Source organism: Phymastichus coffea, unplaced genomic scaffold, assembly GCF_024137745.1.
Source record: "Phymastichus coffea isolate CEN01 unplaced genomic scaffold, Cenicafe_Pcof_1.1 PCOF00031, whole genome shotgun sequence".
NCBI classification, from domain to species: Eukaryota; Metazoa; Arthropoda; class Insecta; order Hymenoptera; family Eulophidae; genus Phymastichus; species Phymastichus coffea.
In genome coordinates this window covers 1,585,678-1,599,281 of record NW_026706842.1, presented here as the reverse complement: position 1 = coordinate 1,599,281, position 13,604 = coordinate 1,585,678, and the positions used below count along the sequence as shown (strand labels likewise).

At 31.7% G+C, this 13,604-nt stretch overlaps 2 protein-coding genes across 5 annotated transcripts; one reads left to right on the top strand and one right to left on the bottom strand.

Moving 5' to 3' along the window:
* Positions 1–4,233: 4,233 nt before the first annotated feature.
* Positions 4,234–6,326, bottom strand: LOC131663177 (deoxycytidylate deaminase). The gene is made up of 4 exons (XM_058933375.1): positions 6,147–6,326; positions 5,798–6,033; positions 5,494–5,707; positions 4,234–5,409 (listed from the first exon to the last, which is right to left on the bottom strand). Exons 1-4 carry the CDS (start codon positions 6,212–6,214, stop codon positions 5,319–5,321), a joined length of 609 nt encoding a protein of 202 aa, XP_058789358.1. The 5' UTR covers positions 6,215–6,326; the 3' UTR covers positions 4,234–5,318.
* Positions 6,327–7,666: 1,340 nt separating this feature from the next.
* On the top strand, positions 7,667–11,669 carry LOC131663176 (E3 ubiquitin-protein ligase RAD18-like). 4 transcript variants are annotated; one of them, XM_058933374.1, is made up of 10 exons: positions 7,667–7,789; positions 8,169–8,583; positions 8,741–8,819; positions 8,914–9,478; positions 9,624–9,915; positions 9,986–10,046; positions 10,124–10,783; positions 10,863–11,066; positions 11,175–11,348; positions 11,421–11,669. In XM_058933374.1, exons 2-10 carry the CDS (start codon positions 8,533–8,535, stop codon positions 11,570–11,572), a joined length of 2,238 nt encoding a protein of 745 aa, XP_058789357.1. In that variant the 5' UTR covers positions 7,667–7,789; positions 8,169–8,532; the 3' UTR covers positions 11,573–11,669. The 4 variants fall into 4 exon arrangements, with proteins under 4 accessions (XP_058789357.1, XP_058789356.1, XP_058789354.1 ...); XM_058933373.1 differs by having other exon boundaries at positions 11,175–11,357; XM_058933371.1 differs by having other exon boundaries at positions 11,175–11,669.
* Positions 11,670–13,604: the final 1,935 nt, after the last annotated feature.

Here is a 13,604-nt window from a genome sequence, read left to right as displayed (position 1 = left end):
AATTCATTTCTTAGATAATGTCGAATGAGGAAAAAAATGTTACAGCTTTATTTTTTATTAAACAGTTGAAATATATTGGTTCATCTCTGACACAGTTTACATTTTGATCTATACATATATATTTACATTGATTAATAACAAAGTATTTCAATTATTCGTGATACAAAAAGTAATGTCGAGATTCTAAGGTTACAATTTTTGAGCAGGATTACAATGTGTTGATATGATTCGCTTATCGGATTAGTTAACAATAATTCAACATTGATTAAGAATTATATCTTTGCTAATTTCATCGCTTTACATTGTTTAATTCTTTGTTAGTTGTGTAACTTACACTGCCAGAGTAGATGATTTAAGTTTTAATTTTCAATTAAAGTTTTCAATTCAACACTTTTAAATTAAACAAAAATATAAAAATCTTCGAGATATAAATTGTGACAGTCCATCCCGTAGTGTATGACTGCCATTTCGAAAAAAGTAGTTAATGTATTACTTAACTTGTTGATATAGGGTGAATGATGCATTCAAACGAATGAAAAACAAGAACGAAGATCGTAAAAAAATAAAGATAACCCTCTTTCGAATAACTATCACTAATGCAAGTCCTAGGAGTTGGCGACGGTTGGTTACTTTCCTACCCTGTGCCTGACTCTGTCTAAAGGTACCGTCTAATGCAGTTACCGTGGATAGAAGTCTCAATCAATAATTATATTATTGATTATATAATAATTATATTATTCCCTAATCTAACAGTCGTCTCCACATATTGGACTATCACTTTATCTTTCGTTCGCACACCAACCTATTTGGCAGACGAAGATAAAGAAAGATTCAATTATTTAATTTATTGCACAAAACACTTCCAAGTTCTGAATTACGTAGAAACTAGCTGAGCAAATTATATATGAGCAATATTTATAAGACGGATAGACTTTGAGTGTAAGTCAGTGCAAATATTGTAAAAAATGTACACAATTATAAGAAGGTATATTGTATGAGTAAGGGCTAATGTGTAAAAAGTTTTACTGCTGCATATGAAATCAATAAATTAAAAAAAATTCAAAATAAATACGAAGTTACATATTTTACATAAAGAAAATGTACATAAAAACGTATAACTAATGATAATAAAGAATGGTAAATTTTGGGACATAGCTGGCATGACAAATTTTAATCACGAATAGAACGTAGACAATAGTATATTACGATACATGTGACTTAAGTGGCGCATTATTACACGGCGAGTAGTTAGCTAAACTCGCCGTGCAATAGCGCCACTTAAGTCACGCGTATCGTATACTTTTTTATAGCATCGTGTGACATAAATCCGCCATATTCTCAATTTATATACGAAAGGGTGGTTGTTATTAGAACAATTATTAATAAAAATGAATTCAAACGATTCAATCGACTTGATACCTGAAGAAATGGAAGTAGAATCATCTAGTAGCGATAGTAATGATAATGAAATTGTTCCTAAAGCTATAAGGCAAAAGGCTAATAAAGTCTCTTTAGAGGCATTACCTGACAAATCAAAAAGATTATATACTATTAGTTATAACGCTTTTAAGAAGTGGCGTAGAGAACAGCATACAAATTCTTTCTGTCAGGACGTACTTTTGGCTTATTTTTCTGATCTATCAAAAAAATATGCTCCTAGCAGTCTTTGGTCAACATATTCAATGCTGAGAACTACAATTGATTGTTTTGATCATATTGATATCGCTAATTACAGTAGACTATTTTCGTACCTTAAAAAAATGAGCAAGGGTTATATATAAAAGAAATCCGCTGTTTTTACTACTTCCGACATTTCAAAATTTTTAATTGAAGTACCTGACGAAGTTCATTTACATGAAAAATTAATTATGATTTGACTATTTATAAGATAAAATACGATTGATTTTGATTAGATATTGATTTTTATAATAATTATAGGTTTCACTAATTTTTGGTATATCTGGGTGCCTGAGAAGATGTGAATTTACAGATTTGAAGGTTAATGATGTAGTAAAGATTGAAGATGAACTTCTGATAAAGATTTTGAAGACAAAAAATAATAAACCAAGGTCTTTTATCATCTCTGGTGCTCTATATGACATTTGCGAAAAATATATGACTCTAAGACCAGTGACTTGCACTACAGATAGATTTTTTTTAAGGTTTATAAACGGACATTGTGTGAATCAATGTATTGGTATAAATACTTTTGGTAGTATGCCTATGAATATTGCTAAATATCTTGGTTTACCTGAACCACGCTCGTACACTGGTCATAGTTTTCGCAGAACATCTGCAACAGTATTAACTGATGCTGGTGCAGCTATGGTTGAACTGCAAAGACATGGTGGATGGAAATCCAGTACGGTAGCTTATGGCTATATTGAGCAGTCAATCAATAATAAAAGAAACACTTTTAACAAAATAAGTAGTGGAATCACTACTAAACAGAAGGACAGTTCAAGTGAACTTAGATTTATTGACCCTAGTATGCCATCTACTTCCAAACATACAGGTTCACTTATTTATAAGGATCACATGACTTATCAAAAGAAATGTCATTTTAGAGTCCCACTTGAAGATAGAACTAATTTAGTAGATCCTCAATATTCAACTTATAATAATTGTTCAAAAAAAAAGATAACACAAGTAATTCAACTCGAGCCTTCGATGGATGAAATATCAAATATAGCCCATCGAAGAGAACCACAAGAAATTCAACATGAGCCTTCGAAGAATGAAAAATCAAATTAACCCATCGAAGAGAACCACAAATATCAACATGAGCTTTCGAAGAATGAAAAATCAAATGTAGCTAATTCTCATACAGAACAGATAGTTATCAAGTTTACACTCCGGAGCTTAGTTTAAGCAGAAAATAGAAGAAAATGAAAAAAATATACATTAATTTTAATAAATTCTCTGTTTTTTGGCGAAGTTTTATTATAAGAAATTAGTCCACGAATTTGTACAACATAGCGTGTGAGATAACAAGTATCGCTCTATTTTTATATTTTTTTTTTTTTTTTTTTTTTTTTTTTATTTATTTATCGTCGCTCTATTTATATATTTTTTTTTTTATATTTTATTACTACATAATAAATAATAACTGTACTTTGCGGCGGTGAGAGGATTAGAGAAAGAAGAATTAAAATTAGAGGAAAGACGCCGGACATGTCCAAGATTATTATAATAGCTAGATATGCTACAGGAAGCATTCCTAGTGAGTTTTCATTTGAAAACATTGAAAGCGCATTTGATACTGCCTTAAAACTCTCTGCGGCTTAAAAAACTAGAGCCTTATCAGAGAGAATTCAAAAGGTCAAGCCAAATAACAATCTTTTAGAAAAAATACAAGATAATTTGAGCAAATTACCTGTAGAGCGGCGTTTTTGTGTGTTAAAGTTTGATGAGATGAGTATCAAAAGCATGGAGGAATGTTCTAAAAAATACGATCAGACTGAGGGTCTTGAAGATATGGGGGATAATATTAGAAGTTCAAAAGTAGCTAGATATGCTTTGTTATCTTGTTTAGATAGTATTAATGCTGTTAATCCTTGGCACCAAATACTTTTATTCGGATTTAATTCAAGTGGGGCTAGTGCTAATGATTTATTAGAAATTTTACGTAAAATATTAACTGCTTTATTCAGAATAGGAGCTTTAGTCAAAATTATTGCGTGCGACCAAGGTTCAAATAATGAAAAATTATTTTATAAAAATTTAAAAGTAACTGTAGATAAGCCTTTTTTTATCATGAAGGAAGATTAATTGGCCTCATCTCATAAAGCGATTACTTTTTCAACTAAGAGTCCATAGATATATTTATATTAATAATAATATCATTATGATATATAAGAATGTACGAAATCGATAAAACGAACGAATCGTCAAATTTATTAGCATTTTTGAAAGACAAGCACTTTAATCCTAGTACCTTTGAATGCATGAAAGTAAGTTTAGCTCTTCAACTTTTAAGTAAAAGAGTAGCAGCTGCAATAAAATCTGCTGGTAAAGCTGACGAGCAAGGCATTGAAAATGGATTGAGATCTGAAACATGGAGGCAATCAGTAGATTGTAAATTTGAAAATTTAAAATTTAAAATTGTAAATGTAAAAACCGAATGTGCATCTTTTGAGTTAGCAGCTGGCCTCTGTAATCAAGATAACGTTGATCATACTCATTTAAAGATTCGAGGAAGAAATGGATTTAATCTAAATCCGACATGTAGAGCTTATCGTTTAACAATTAGACACATTGTATGCATTTCATTAATTCATACTAGACAACGGAGTAATGTTGAAATAGATGAAACTATTTCTTTAATCAATCCGGATGAAGGACTGAAACAATAAAAGTACCGAATTGTTAGCCGCTGCCGCATTATATAAACCCGGTATAGAAACTATGCAAAAAGACTTAGAAATAGATTATTAGTACATTAGCGCAGCAAAGAGAAGTCATCATAGAATATCTCAGAGAAGACGATTACCTTGCTGTGGTGTTAAAAGTCTTCCCATATACCGTATGAGACTGGTCCAATTATACCGCGGACTATTCTCATACGGACGACAAGGATGAAGATAACAAAATGGACCCCGTGGAATCGACACCGCGAGCAAACATATCGGCTCACCCAAGGGAGGATGACGGCGACCGGCGCCTACACTTTCTTGTGCTACACCACGAACAACGAAAACCATGGCCAGAGCGGCGGGTCAATGATGAATTTGCCCAATTTGATCCGATAAATAAAAAGTAAATCGGAATAAAAAACGAGTGAGTTTTTTTTATTGTTTAATTAAATATTGTTACTGTTGTCCTTCAAAACGCACTTATTTTGCGCGTACACATGCGAGCGCACAGTATCCGTTTCTCACCCTATTCTGTAGTTTACTAATAGTGTGTTAAATAAAAAATAAAAATTGTGACAGGGCTACAGCGAGTACGCTGAGCGTTGAGATAAAACCTACAACTTTGTTACATTAATATCGTATTTATACATTGCCTGCACGCTAGGACTTTTTTCGCGATTGACTTCAAATATATTTTTTACAATAGTTCGCAGTTATAGCAATCAAGTTAATAATAAAACGTGATCAATCCTTGATCATATTGATTAATATTGAGTGATAAATACTTTATACATGGTTAAGCGAAATCTTTTATAAATATATTATTTAACATAAATAAATAACATATTAAGTATAAAAAAACACTTAATTATGAATACCAATTTGTTTTTTCTAAACCTGATAGAATATTTCAAGTAAATAAAAAAAAACATTTTTCAGTCACCCTAGCTGAATACTTGCGTATTATTTTGGACTTGGAGGCACCTGAGTCATGTCATTCCAGTTAATTTCAGAAAAGTCAATTACAATCTTCTTATTTTTAGGTTTGTATTGGCTGAAATATAAAATTTTTATTCCAAAGTAAAATGTAATATTTTTACACCAATAAATATATTGTTATAACATAACATTTTTTAACCTGTATTCAACTTTAGCAGCATCAAACATTCTCTTGGCAGCTATGGTTGATTTTTTATAACTATGTTTATCTGACATATAGAAAACTTTCTTGATACCAGATTGAATTATCACTTTTGCACACTCATTACATGGAAACAGTCCTACGTAAAGACTGCAGTTTTTCACATTAGTACAATTTTTATTTAGAATAGCATTGACCTCAGCATGACATACTAAAATGTTATAAAAGGATCTCTTAAATTCATAACTTTAATATAGATAGTGAAAAATATACAATAAACAGAATGTGTTTACTTGTTTACCATAAAGAAACTTAGTGTTATATTCATCTTTGTCTTCTTTGTTCCATGGGAAATCATCGTCACAACAACCAGTTGGCATTCCATTATAGCCAATTGCAACAATTTTTTTATCTTCATCAATAATACAAGCACCGACTTGGGTAACTGGATCTTTACTTCGCATTGCAGCCAGAAAAGCTGTTGCCATAAAATATTCATCCCAATCCAAGTAAGTTTTTCTTTTATTATTGACATCCCTATAATTTTTATTTAAATGTACTTTATTACTAATTAATCAAAAGAAATAATGAAAAATAACAAAATACTATAACTTAAATTCTTTCCATTTCTAATCATAACAAACAATTACCTGGGGTTAACATGTTCCTCCATTGTTAACTTTTCTAAATTATTTTCTAAATTATATTTTTCAGTCATATCCTAATCTTAATTATACAAAAGAAGACTTATTATGACTTATAGTATGATAGACGTTGCGTCTCTGTGACAGTAAACTTGACAGTTTAATCCACGATTCCACGAACACAGGGTTAAGCAATTTTAGGATCTTATTGAAATGCAGAAGTCCGGTTGCGCAGTTGCAGTATAGAGCCTCTGCGCAACCGGATACATTTATATCGAAAGCACCCCTGGAAGAGATCCTTATTTCCTGCAGGTAACTTCAGAGAGTTTGAGTTGAATAGATCTTATACGGAAGTGAAAATTGTGAGGTCTAAAGTTAACTGCAGGAAGCTTTTTGAAGATCTCTTCCAGAATTGCCCAACCCTGCACGTGTACTTCATTCGTGTGACCAAGATTATATACACTATACTACTATAGAGGAAGGCAAGCAAAATGTTGTATATATATGTACATATATATGTACCTCTGCCTCGTTCTTGTGTAAATATCAGAATTCTTGTTCCGCGTGCCACCTTATTATGGTGAGCCGTAATATACGTTACAAACGCTATTCGCCGTCGATAATACGGATATCACTCATTTTATAACAAAAATTTATTATATGAATAGTTGTTTGGTTAGAAATTTAACTTCGTATTTAATTATTTGTGATTTATTTACATCAATGGAATAATAATTTCAAAATAAATTGTACTTATATTAATATATTTTTGTTATATTATAACATTTGCGAATCTGTAGAGAGATGAAATTTTTGAATGCTTGCATCGATATGCACCTCCGTTTGCCTTCGTAACCCCAGCACATTTTTAATTGGAAAATTATAAAGAAATATACCGTGTGACATGCTCCTCACGAATCCGTTTTTAAAAAATTCCGTGTCCGTTTGTTAACGAGTAATTGTTGAAAAACTTATTTTTACTGGATGCTTTTCAACAATTTTTTTTTAGTTAACTTCAGTATTTTACATAAGTAGTTTAGTATATTATTTCTCGCTAACTTAAGTATTTTATATAGGTATTTGACATAGGTATTTTAGTTTTATTCCGAAACAATTGTTGTTTTATATGAAATTTTTATTAGATAATTCAAATAGGTGTGATCATTTGATGCTGTCACGTCGATACTAAAAAGAACGCACGTGACGGGCTATGATAACTGATCATGTATCGGTAATTTAACTTCCTATCATACCAGTTGTCAACCTTCCCGGGAAAATTTGTAAATCTATCTAGTGAAATGGATTTTGCTAAGCAGAAATTAATCTCTGGGCTAAGCATATTCTCCATATTATTCCGCGAATATTACGCACCGCATATTAATTTAGTAAAAAGAAAGGGAGGGGTAAGTTAACCTATGGTATAAAAAGGCTGGATCAGGATTCGCAAACAGGCAGTACATAGTAGTTCAGTAATTCAGTAGTATAGTACCATTATTGTATTATTTTGAAGCTTCGCTACCCGATCACTCAGGATGGGAATTGTACTTTGCTAAGTATTATAAAATTGTCTTTTCAAATAATAGATTCTAATCAAGTGCAAACACCTGAGACTCTTTCATAAAATCTTCTTTAAGTTTGGTCCACGCAAGGTAAGAAACTTAGTTATCTACCTACACGCTCAACTAAAAGATTCCCTTTAACCAACCTCTGTTTACCTCCCGACTAAGATCCAACCTTTACCTACGAGACAGTATTTTAGACACCATCATGTCTAGCCATAACACCATCACGTCTAGACATAACAATGCCCTTAAATTAAAAAAAGAAATTGCCGATTGCGAGAAAAAAATTGTTGAAAATCGTCCAGTAAAAATTAGTTTTTTAACAATTACTCGTGAATTAAGGAATGCGGAATTTTGGGGTATATTTCTTTTTAATTTTCTGATCATAGTTATGCCAACGAATATAGACGCATATTTGTTGATTATACGGATTTATAAGTTTATTCTGGCTAAAATTTTTTTTCAGAATAGGCCCCCTGCTTTTCCAGGCATGTCAACGCCATCTGATTGCAGGTGTGCAAACCATGAGGACGCCACATTGTTTGGTACTCTTTTATCTGCTTGTAGTGCTTGTATTCCTTTAGAATTAGATAAAGGGCGGGTGGTTTTGCTACAAGTTTCTTTTGTTGTGTTTGTAGAAATGAAAATGTATTATTAAGGTATCCGATTTTAGTTGTTAATAAATTAAAACAATTATTGTAGGTTGTTTATTTATGTACTGAAAATTACGTTAACTTAATAATCTCGTGAGATATAAAATGTTTCATTCAGTTTAATTCGGTTAAAAGTAATTCTAGTTAAAGCTAACCTTCAACAAGACTACATTAAATATGTCTAAAATACGAGAAATAACATGGCCAGAAGAATTTATTGAACTTAAGGTTTGTAAAGTTATTCTCTCTTTGACCTTATATAAATGTATAGTTTATACTTCAAATTGAATTTTTCACTGTGGTATAAAAGATCATTACATTTGTTATCAATTATTCAAATATTTATGTCTAAATAAATTTTTTTACACGAAACACTGTTATATAGAGAATTGAACAATCTATGATCTGTGGAATTTGTTATGAATATATGGAAACTACAGTAATGACACCATGCTCGCATAACTGTAAGTTAGCAATTGTATATAACAACAAATAATTGTGTACAAACTATTTCATTAATAACTTTTAGCACTTATACAATTATAAATTTTTTTTCAGACTGTTCATTATGTATACGAAAGTATTTACATTACAAATCGCAATGTCCAGCTTGTTTTAATGTTTTTTTTGAAAAAGACCTCTACATAAATCGTGAAATGGACGTTCTTATACAGCATTATATTAAAGTCAGGGAAAAGTTGATAAGTCTTATTGAAAATAGAGTAGTTTATAATACTATAGTCCAAGAACAAGATAATAAAGAGGAAAGATCAATGACACCTCCTGTCAGGCCATTCCGCAGCAACCAATCACCAAAATCTCCAAAAATCCAAGAAATTAAGGAGAACGAACCTAAAATGTCTTGTTTTTCATCTACGAATAATACTTTGATAAATAATGCTTCTAGTCCAAAAATACGTAATTCTCTAAACTTCTTACCAAGTATTGCAAAAATTTTCAATACTCCAAAAAGAAAAGAAACAGTTGCACAGCCTGATTCTGTAGTTATAAAATCTGTATTATGCCCTGTCTGTAGTGTAGATATTTCTGAAAATCGTGTAAATGTACACTTGGATGCCTGTCTCGAAAGGGAGGTTAATCAAAAAGCTGCCAAAACAAAGGAGTAAGTCTGAGTTTTTAGTCTTAAAGAAAATTAAAAATTTAAATCAATTAAAATAATTTATCAACACCAACACGAATTATTTAACCAATTAGAAATTATTTTTAAAGTAAATTTATTTTATAATATAATTTATAATGAATCGTAGAAAACATAAGCGTCAACCATTACCAAAACTTGTTCTTCGTGTAATGAAAGATGCAGAACTGCGCAAAAAAATGAAAGAGTTTGGATTACCAACAAATGGTGACAGAAAAGCATTAGAAAGTCGGTTTACAAGATACTCAACTATTTACAATGCTGAATGTGACAAACTAGAACCGAGACCTGTTAGTGATCTCATTCGACAATGTGAGATGGAAGAAAAACAAGAACGCAAGTTAGATCACTTCTTAGTATCATCTACTTCAACATCGACTTCTAATTCCATTGCTGCTATTGTAAGACTAAAAAATCATTATGACTATCTTAATGGAATAATAGATGGTGAGAAATTACATTTGTTTTCAGAGACTACAATTTGCAAAAAATTTGAGAGAAGAAAAAATTGAAGATGTACAAAAAACTTATAGTACATATTTTTGATTTTTTTATAACTTCTAAGCAATTTATATTATTTAATTTTCTTTTATTCCTTTTTCATTTTAGGGTTAGCAAATAAAATGAGCTTTGATAAACTTATAGAAGAAGTGAAACATCGCAGAAAATTAGAAGAAGCCAATAAAAGTGATAATGATGCAACTGTAATCAACAGTAATTCCGTTTCGATCAGTGAAATAAATAAAAATGAAAATGGTTCAGTAGCCATAGAAAGTGGTTCTTTTAATCCATCAGGTGAAATTCCATTCAATGCTTCGGATTCAGATGAATCGTGTCCTTTACAACATTACAAAAGTGACGACCCAATGCCCTTTCTCCTTTCTAGTATGTATAATGCTAATCCTATCGCAAGTACATCTGGAAACCCTATAAAATTATCTCACGAAAATCTTTGCCACATAAATAGTCATATGAAACCAACAAATATGACTGAAGATATTTATGAAGCGTCGACTGATGTATCTACAGATGATGAAATTCAAAATAGTCCAGTAAGAAATCAAAAATTGAATCGAAAAAAAGTTAGACTGTCTCTTATATGTCCAAAACAATTATCATCTGCAAAGTCAGATAATATTGAATCAGAAATAAATGACTCGTCAGAAAAAAGTACACGCGACGCTTCAGTTAGAGATCTATGCAATTCTAACATTAACTTTTCATTTGAAGAAATGAGTGATGAAAGTTTTAGTGAATTTTCAAACAAGCGTATGTGATGATAGCTTAAAATATTCAGGGATCTAACTCACTAATATTATATTACTAATTTTATTCATTATTTTAACAGAAAAAAGCAAAGTGAAAGTAATTGAAACTGAGCAGATAAAAGAAAATTCATTAAAGAACATTGGCAGAGTTTCTTCTAGAAATAGAAAAGCCAAAGCTAAGAAAACAAATAACCGTGTTGCACTAAGTGATTTTTCAAATAACACAACTGATGATTGGCACAATGATAAGATGGATGATTTAAGTGCAAAGCTTGTAAATACAAGTACGTAAGGAAGTGATTTTCTATATTTTCTATAATATAAGTATATTGTAATATTATTATACTACAATATATTAGTTTCTGAAATAATTTTGAAATTTACTTTTAAAGCTACAATAGATGTAGAAAACATTAATGAACAGAAAATTGGTGAAAACACAAAGACTGAAAAAGAAAACAATGTGCTAATAGATGATGAACATTGTAAATCTATGAATGAAACTGCAGTTTGTCGACCGGTTAGAAAAAGAAATCGGCCATCTCGTTACAATCAAAGTCAAACGAGTATGCAGGGTATTGATCAATTAACTTTGAATCTGTCGGTTGAAAATTTACAAGAAAATGATTTGTCTGTAGATTGTAAAATCGTCGCAATGCCAGATGGCTCTTTAAAAAGACGTCGAGGTAGATCAAATATAAAATCTACAAATCTTTCCATGGACGAATCGCTGAAGCCTCCTAAAAGACCTGTGCGTCGTCGCCAAATTGTTGCGAGTCATGACTCATGATTTCTTTTTATGTATAAATATTAGTCAGGCAGTGCCTAATTTATTTATATTTTTGACTTTTTTACTTGTATTTTTATAAACAAATAAATTTATTGTATTCTAGTTCGTTCTATATCTTAATACGTTGCTCAATCTCAATATTCCCCTCATAAAAAAGTGACGAATGCCTTTATTGAAGCATTTAATTCGTGATCTAATTGGCTGAGATAAGTCACGTGATATACTGTTATGGCAGCAAATATGTATATCGATGTGATTTTAGTTATAAAAATCCATTTTATCATAATTGATACGGATAATTTTGAAGATAATGAAAATTAAAAAAAGTATGCTGCATTGTTATCATTTTTACACCCATTTTATAAAACTAGCAGCGAGTAAATCGTTTGATAAAAGCTAGAGATTATGTTTTGGAATTATTCTGATAATCTGATATTTGAACGTGTAAGATTGACAAAAATTTTGTAATATTGCAATCTGTATTAAAAGATTAGGATAAACGTTTAATAGTAACTGTTTATGTGTCTGTCCATAATGTCTATATACATGTCATCATCTCTGTCGGTTGTTAAAGTTAGCGAAGTGCTTTTTGACGTATAATAAGCATGATTGCTGGAAGATTCATCATCAGAAATTTTATCAGAAATTAGTTCATCATCACTATTTGAGTGCATAAATGAGAGACGAACAGACTCTCTTAACTATTTTTTAAGTGCCATTACATTCTGCAACGCACAATTTTCTACCTACTCAGATCAATGATATGAACAGACTATTGGTTTTCTGAATCTAGGTACATGTAAGGAAGGACAACATATATCCTCCAGATCAAACATAATTTGTGAATCGGGTGAGTTACTCAACTTTGAGTTTGCCATAAACATATATTTTAACTATATCATTGTCAGCTGTTAGACGACTCAAATTGTGCATAATGTGCGAATGTTATAGAATATAGAATCTTTCCATCATCCCAAGAAATTCTATAAAATTAGGTATGAGCCATTCGACGGATCGACGGTTCGACGGATATACAACTCGCTCGTCGAAGCTCTCGAAAATATCTGACGGCGCAGCCCTTGCTCGTCTAACCTGAGACTTCATTGAATCCCCCGGGAATCCCCCCTCTCTCACTTCCCGCCAGCGACGAGGGCGCCACCGTATTGGGTCTTTCGTTTTCGCGCTTGCCCCCTGATCCCCATATCTCTGGACGGCCTTTGCTTGCCCCAAGCGGCATTGTGGAGCTCGTAGATGACCCGCAAGAACGAAATGCACACTTGTTTATTGTGGGTTGTTGCGTCGGCGCACATATTGGTGATTAGGGCACTGCACATGCTCGTGCCTTTTTATGGCCTGATTAGTCCGCGCGTGTCTGAGGACTACCCCGGCATCTTCCTATTCTACGATCGGGTTTCGCAGTGTACTTATCTTGGGTACGGTAACAATGGCATGCACTCGGCATGTGTTTCGTTAGATACAGGCATCTTAGCGTAGGTAATCGATCCGCCACGTTTCTCACAGCTGGGTCCTACATGGTCTCATACTTCGTTGGTTTCCCATTCTGCGTCTTACCCCCGATGTGCGCGACGCTGACGAGAAGTACACATAACATTTTCTTTTCTCTCCATTCCGACACCGGTGCATCTATAATTCTATCGGCAGTATTTATGAAATGCAAGGTAATTATGCCCAAACAATCGTGATATTTAGATATCACTTATCAAAATATTAGTAAATATTTAGATAATCATATTAGTAAGTAAACTTTCATAACAAATAATAACATTTTTTAATGTAATATTTATATTTTAATCGCTTATAATCGGTTATTCATTTATTTATTGATTCTCTGATTCAAAATAATATACATTTCTGATTTACATATATATAAAAATATTATGATTGTGTGAAGCACGCTAAAACAATAATAACTGAATTTAAGCCAACATAACAAAGATCATCTCGATAATATTTTTGTAAATGTAATTGAATCCAAAATGAAAATTACTAAATAACGTTTTCTTCAGAAAAT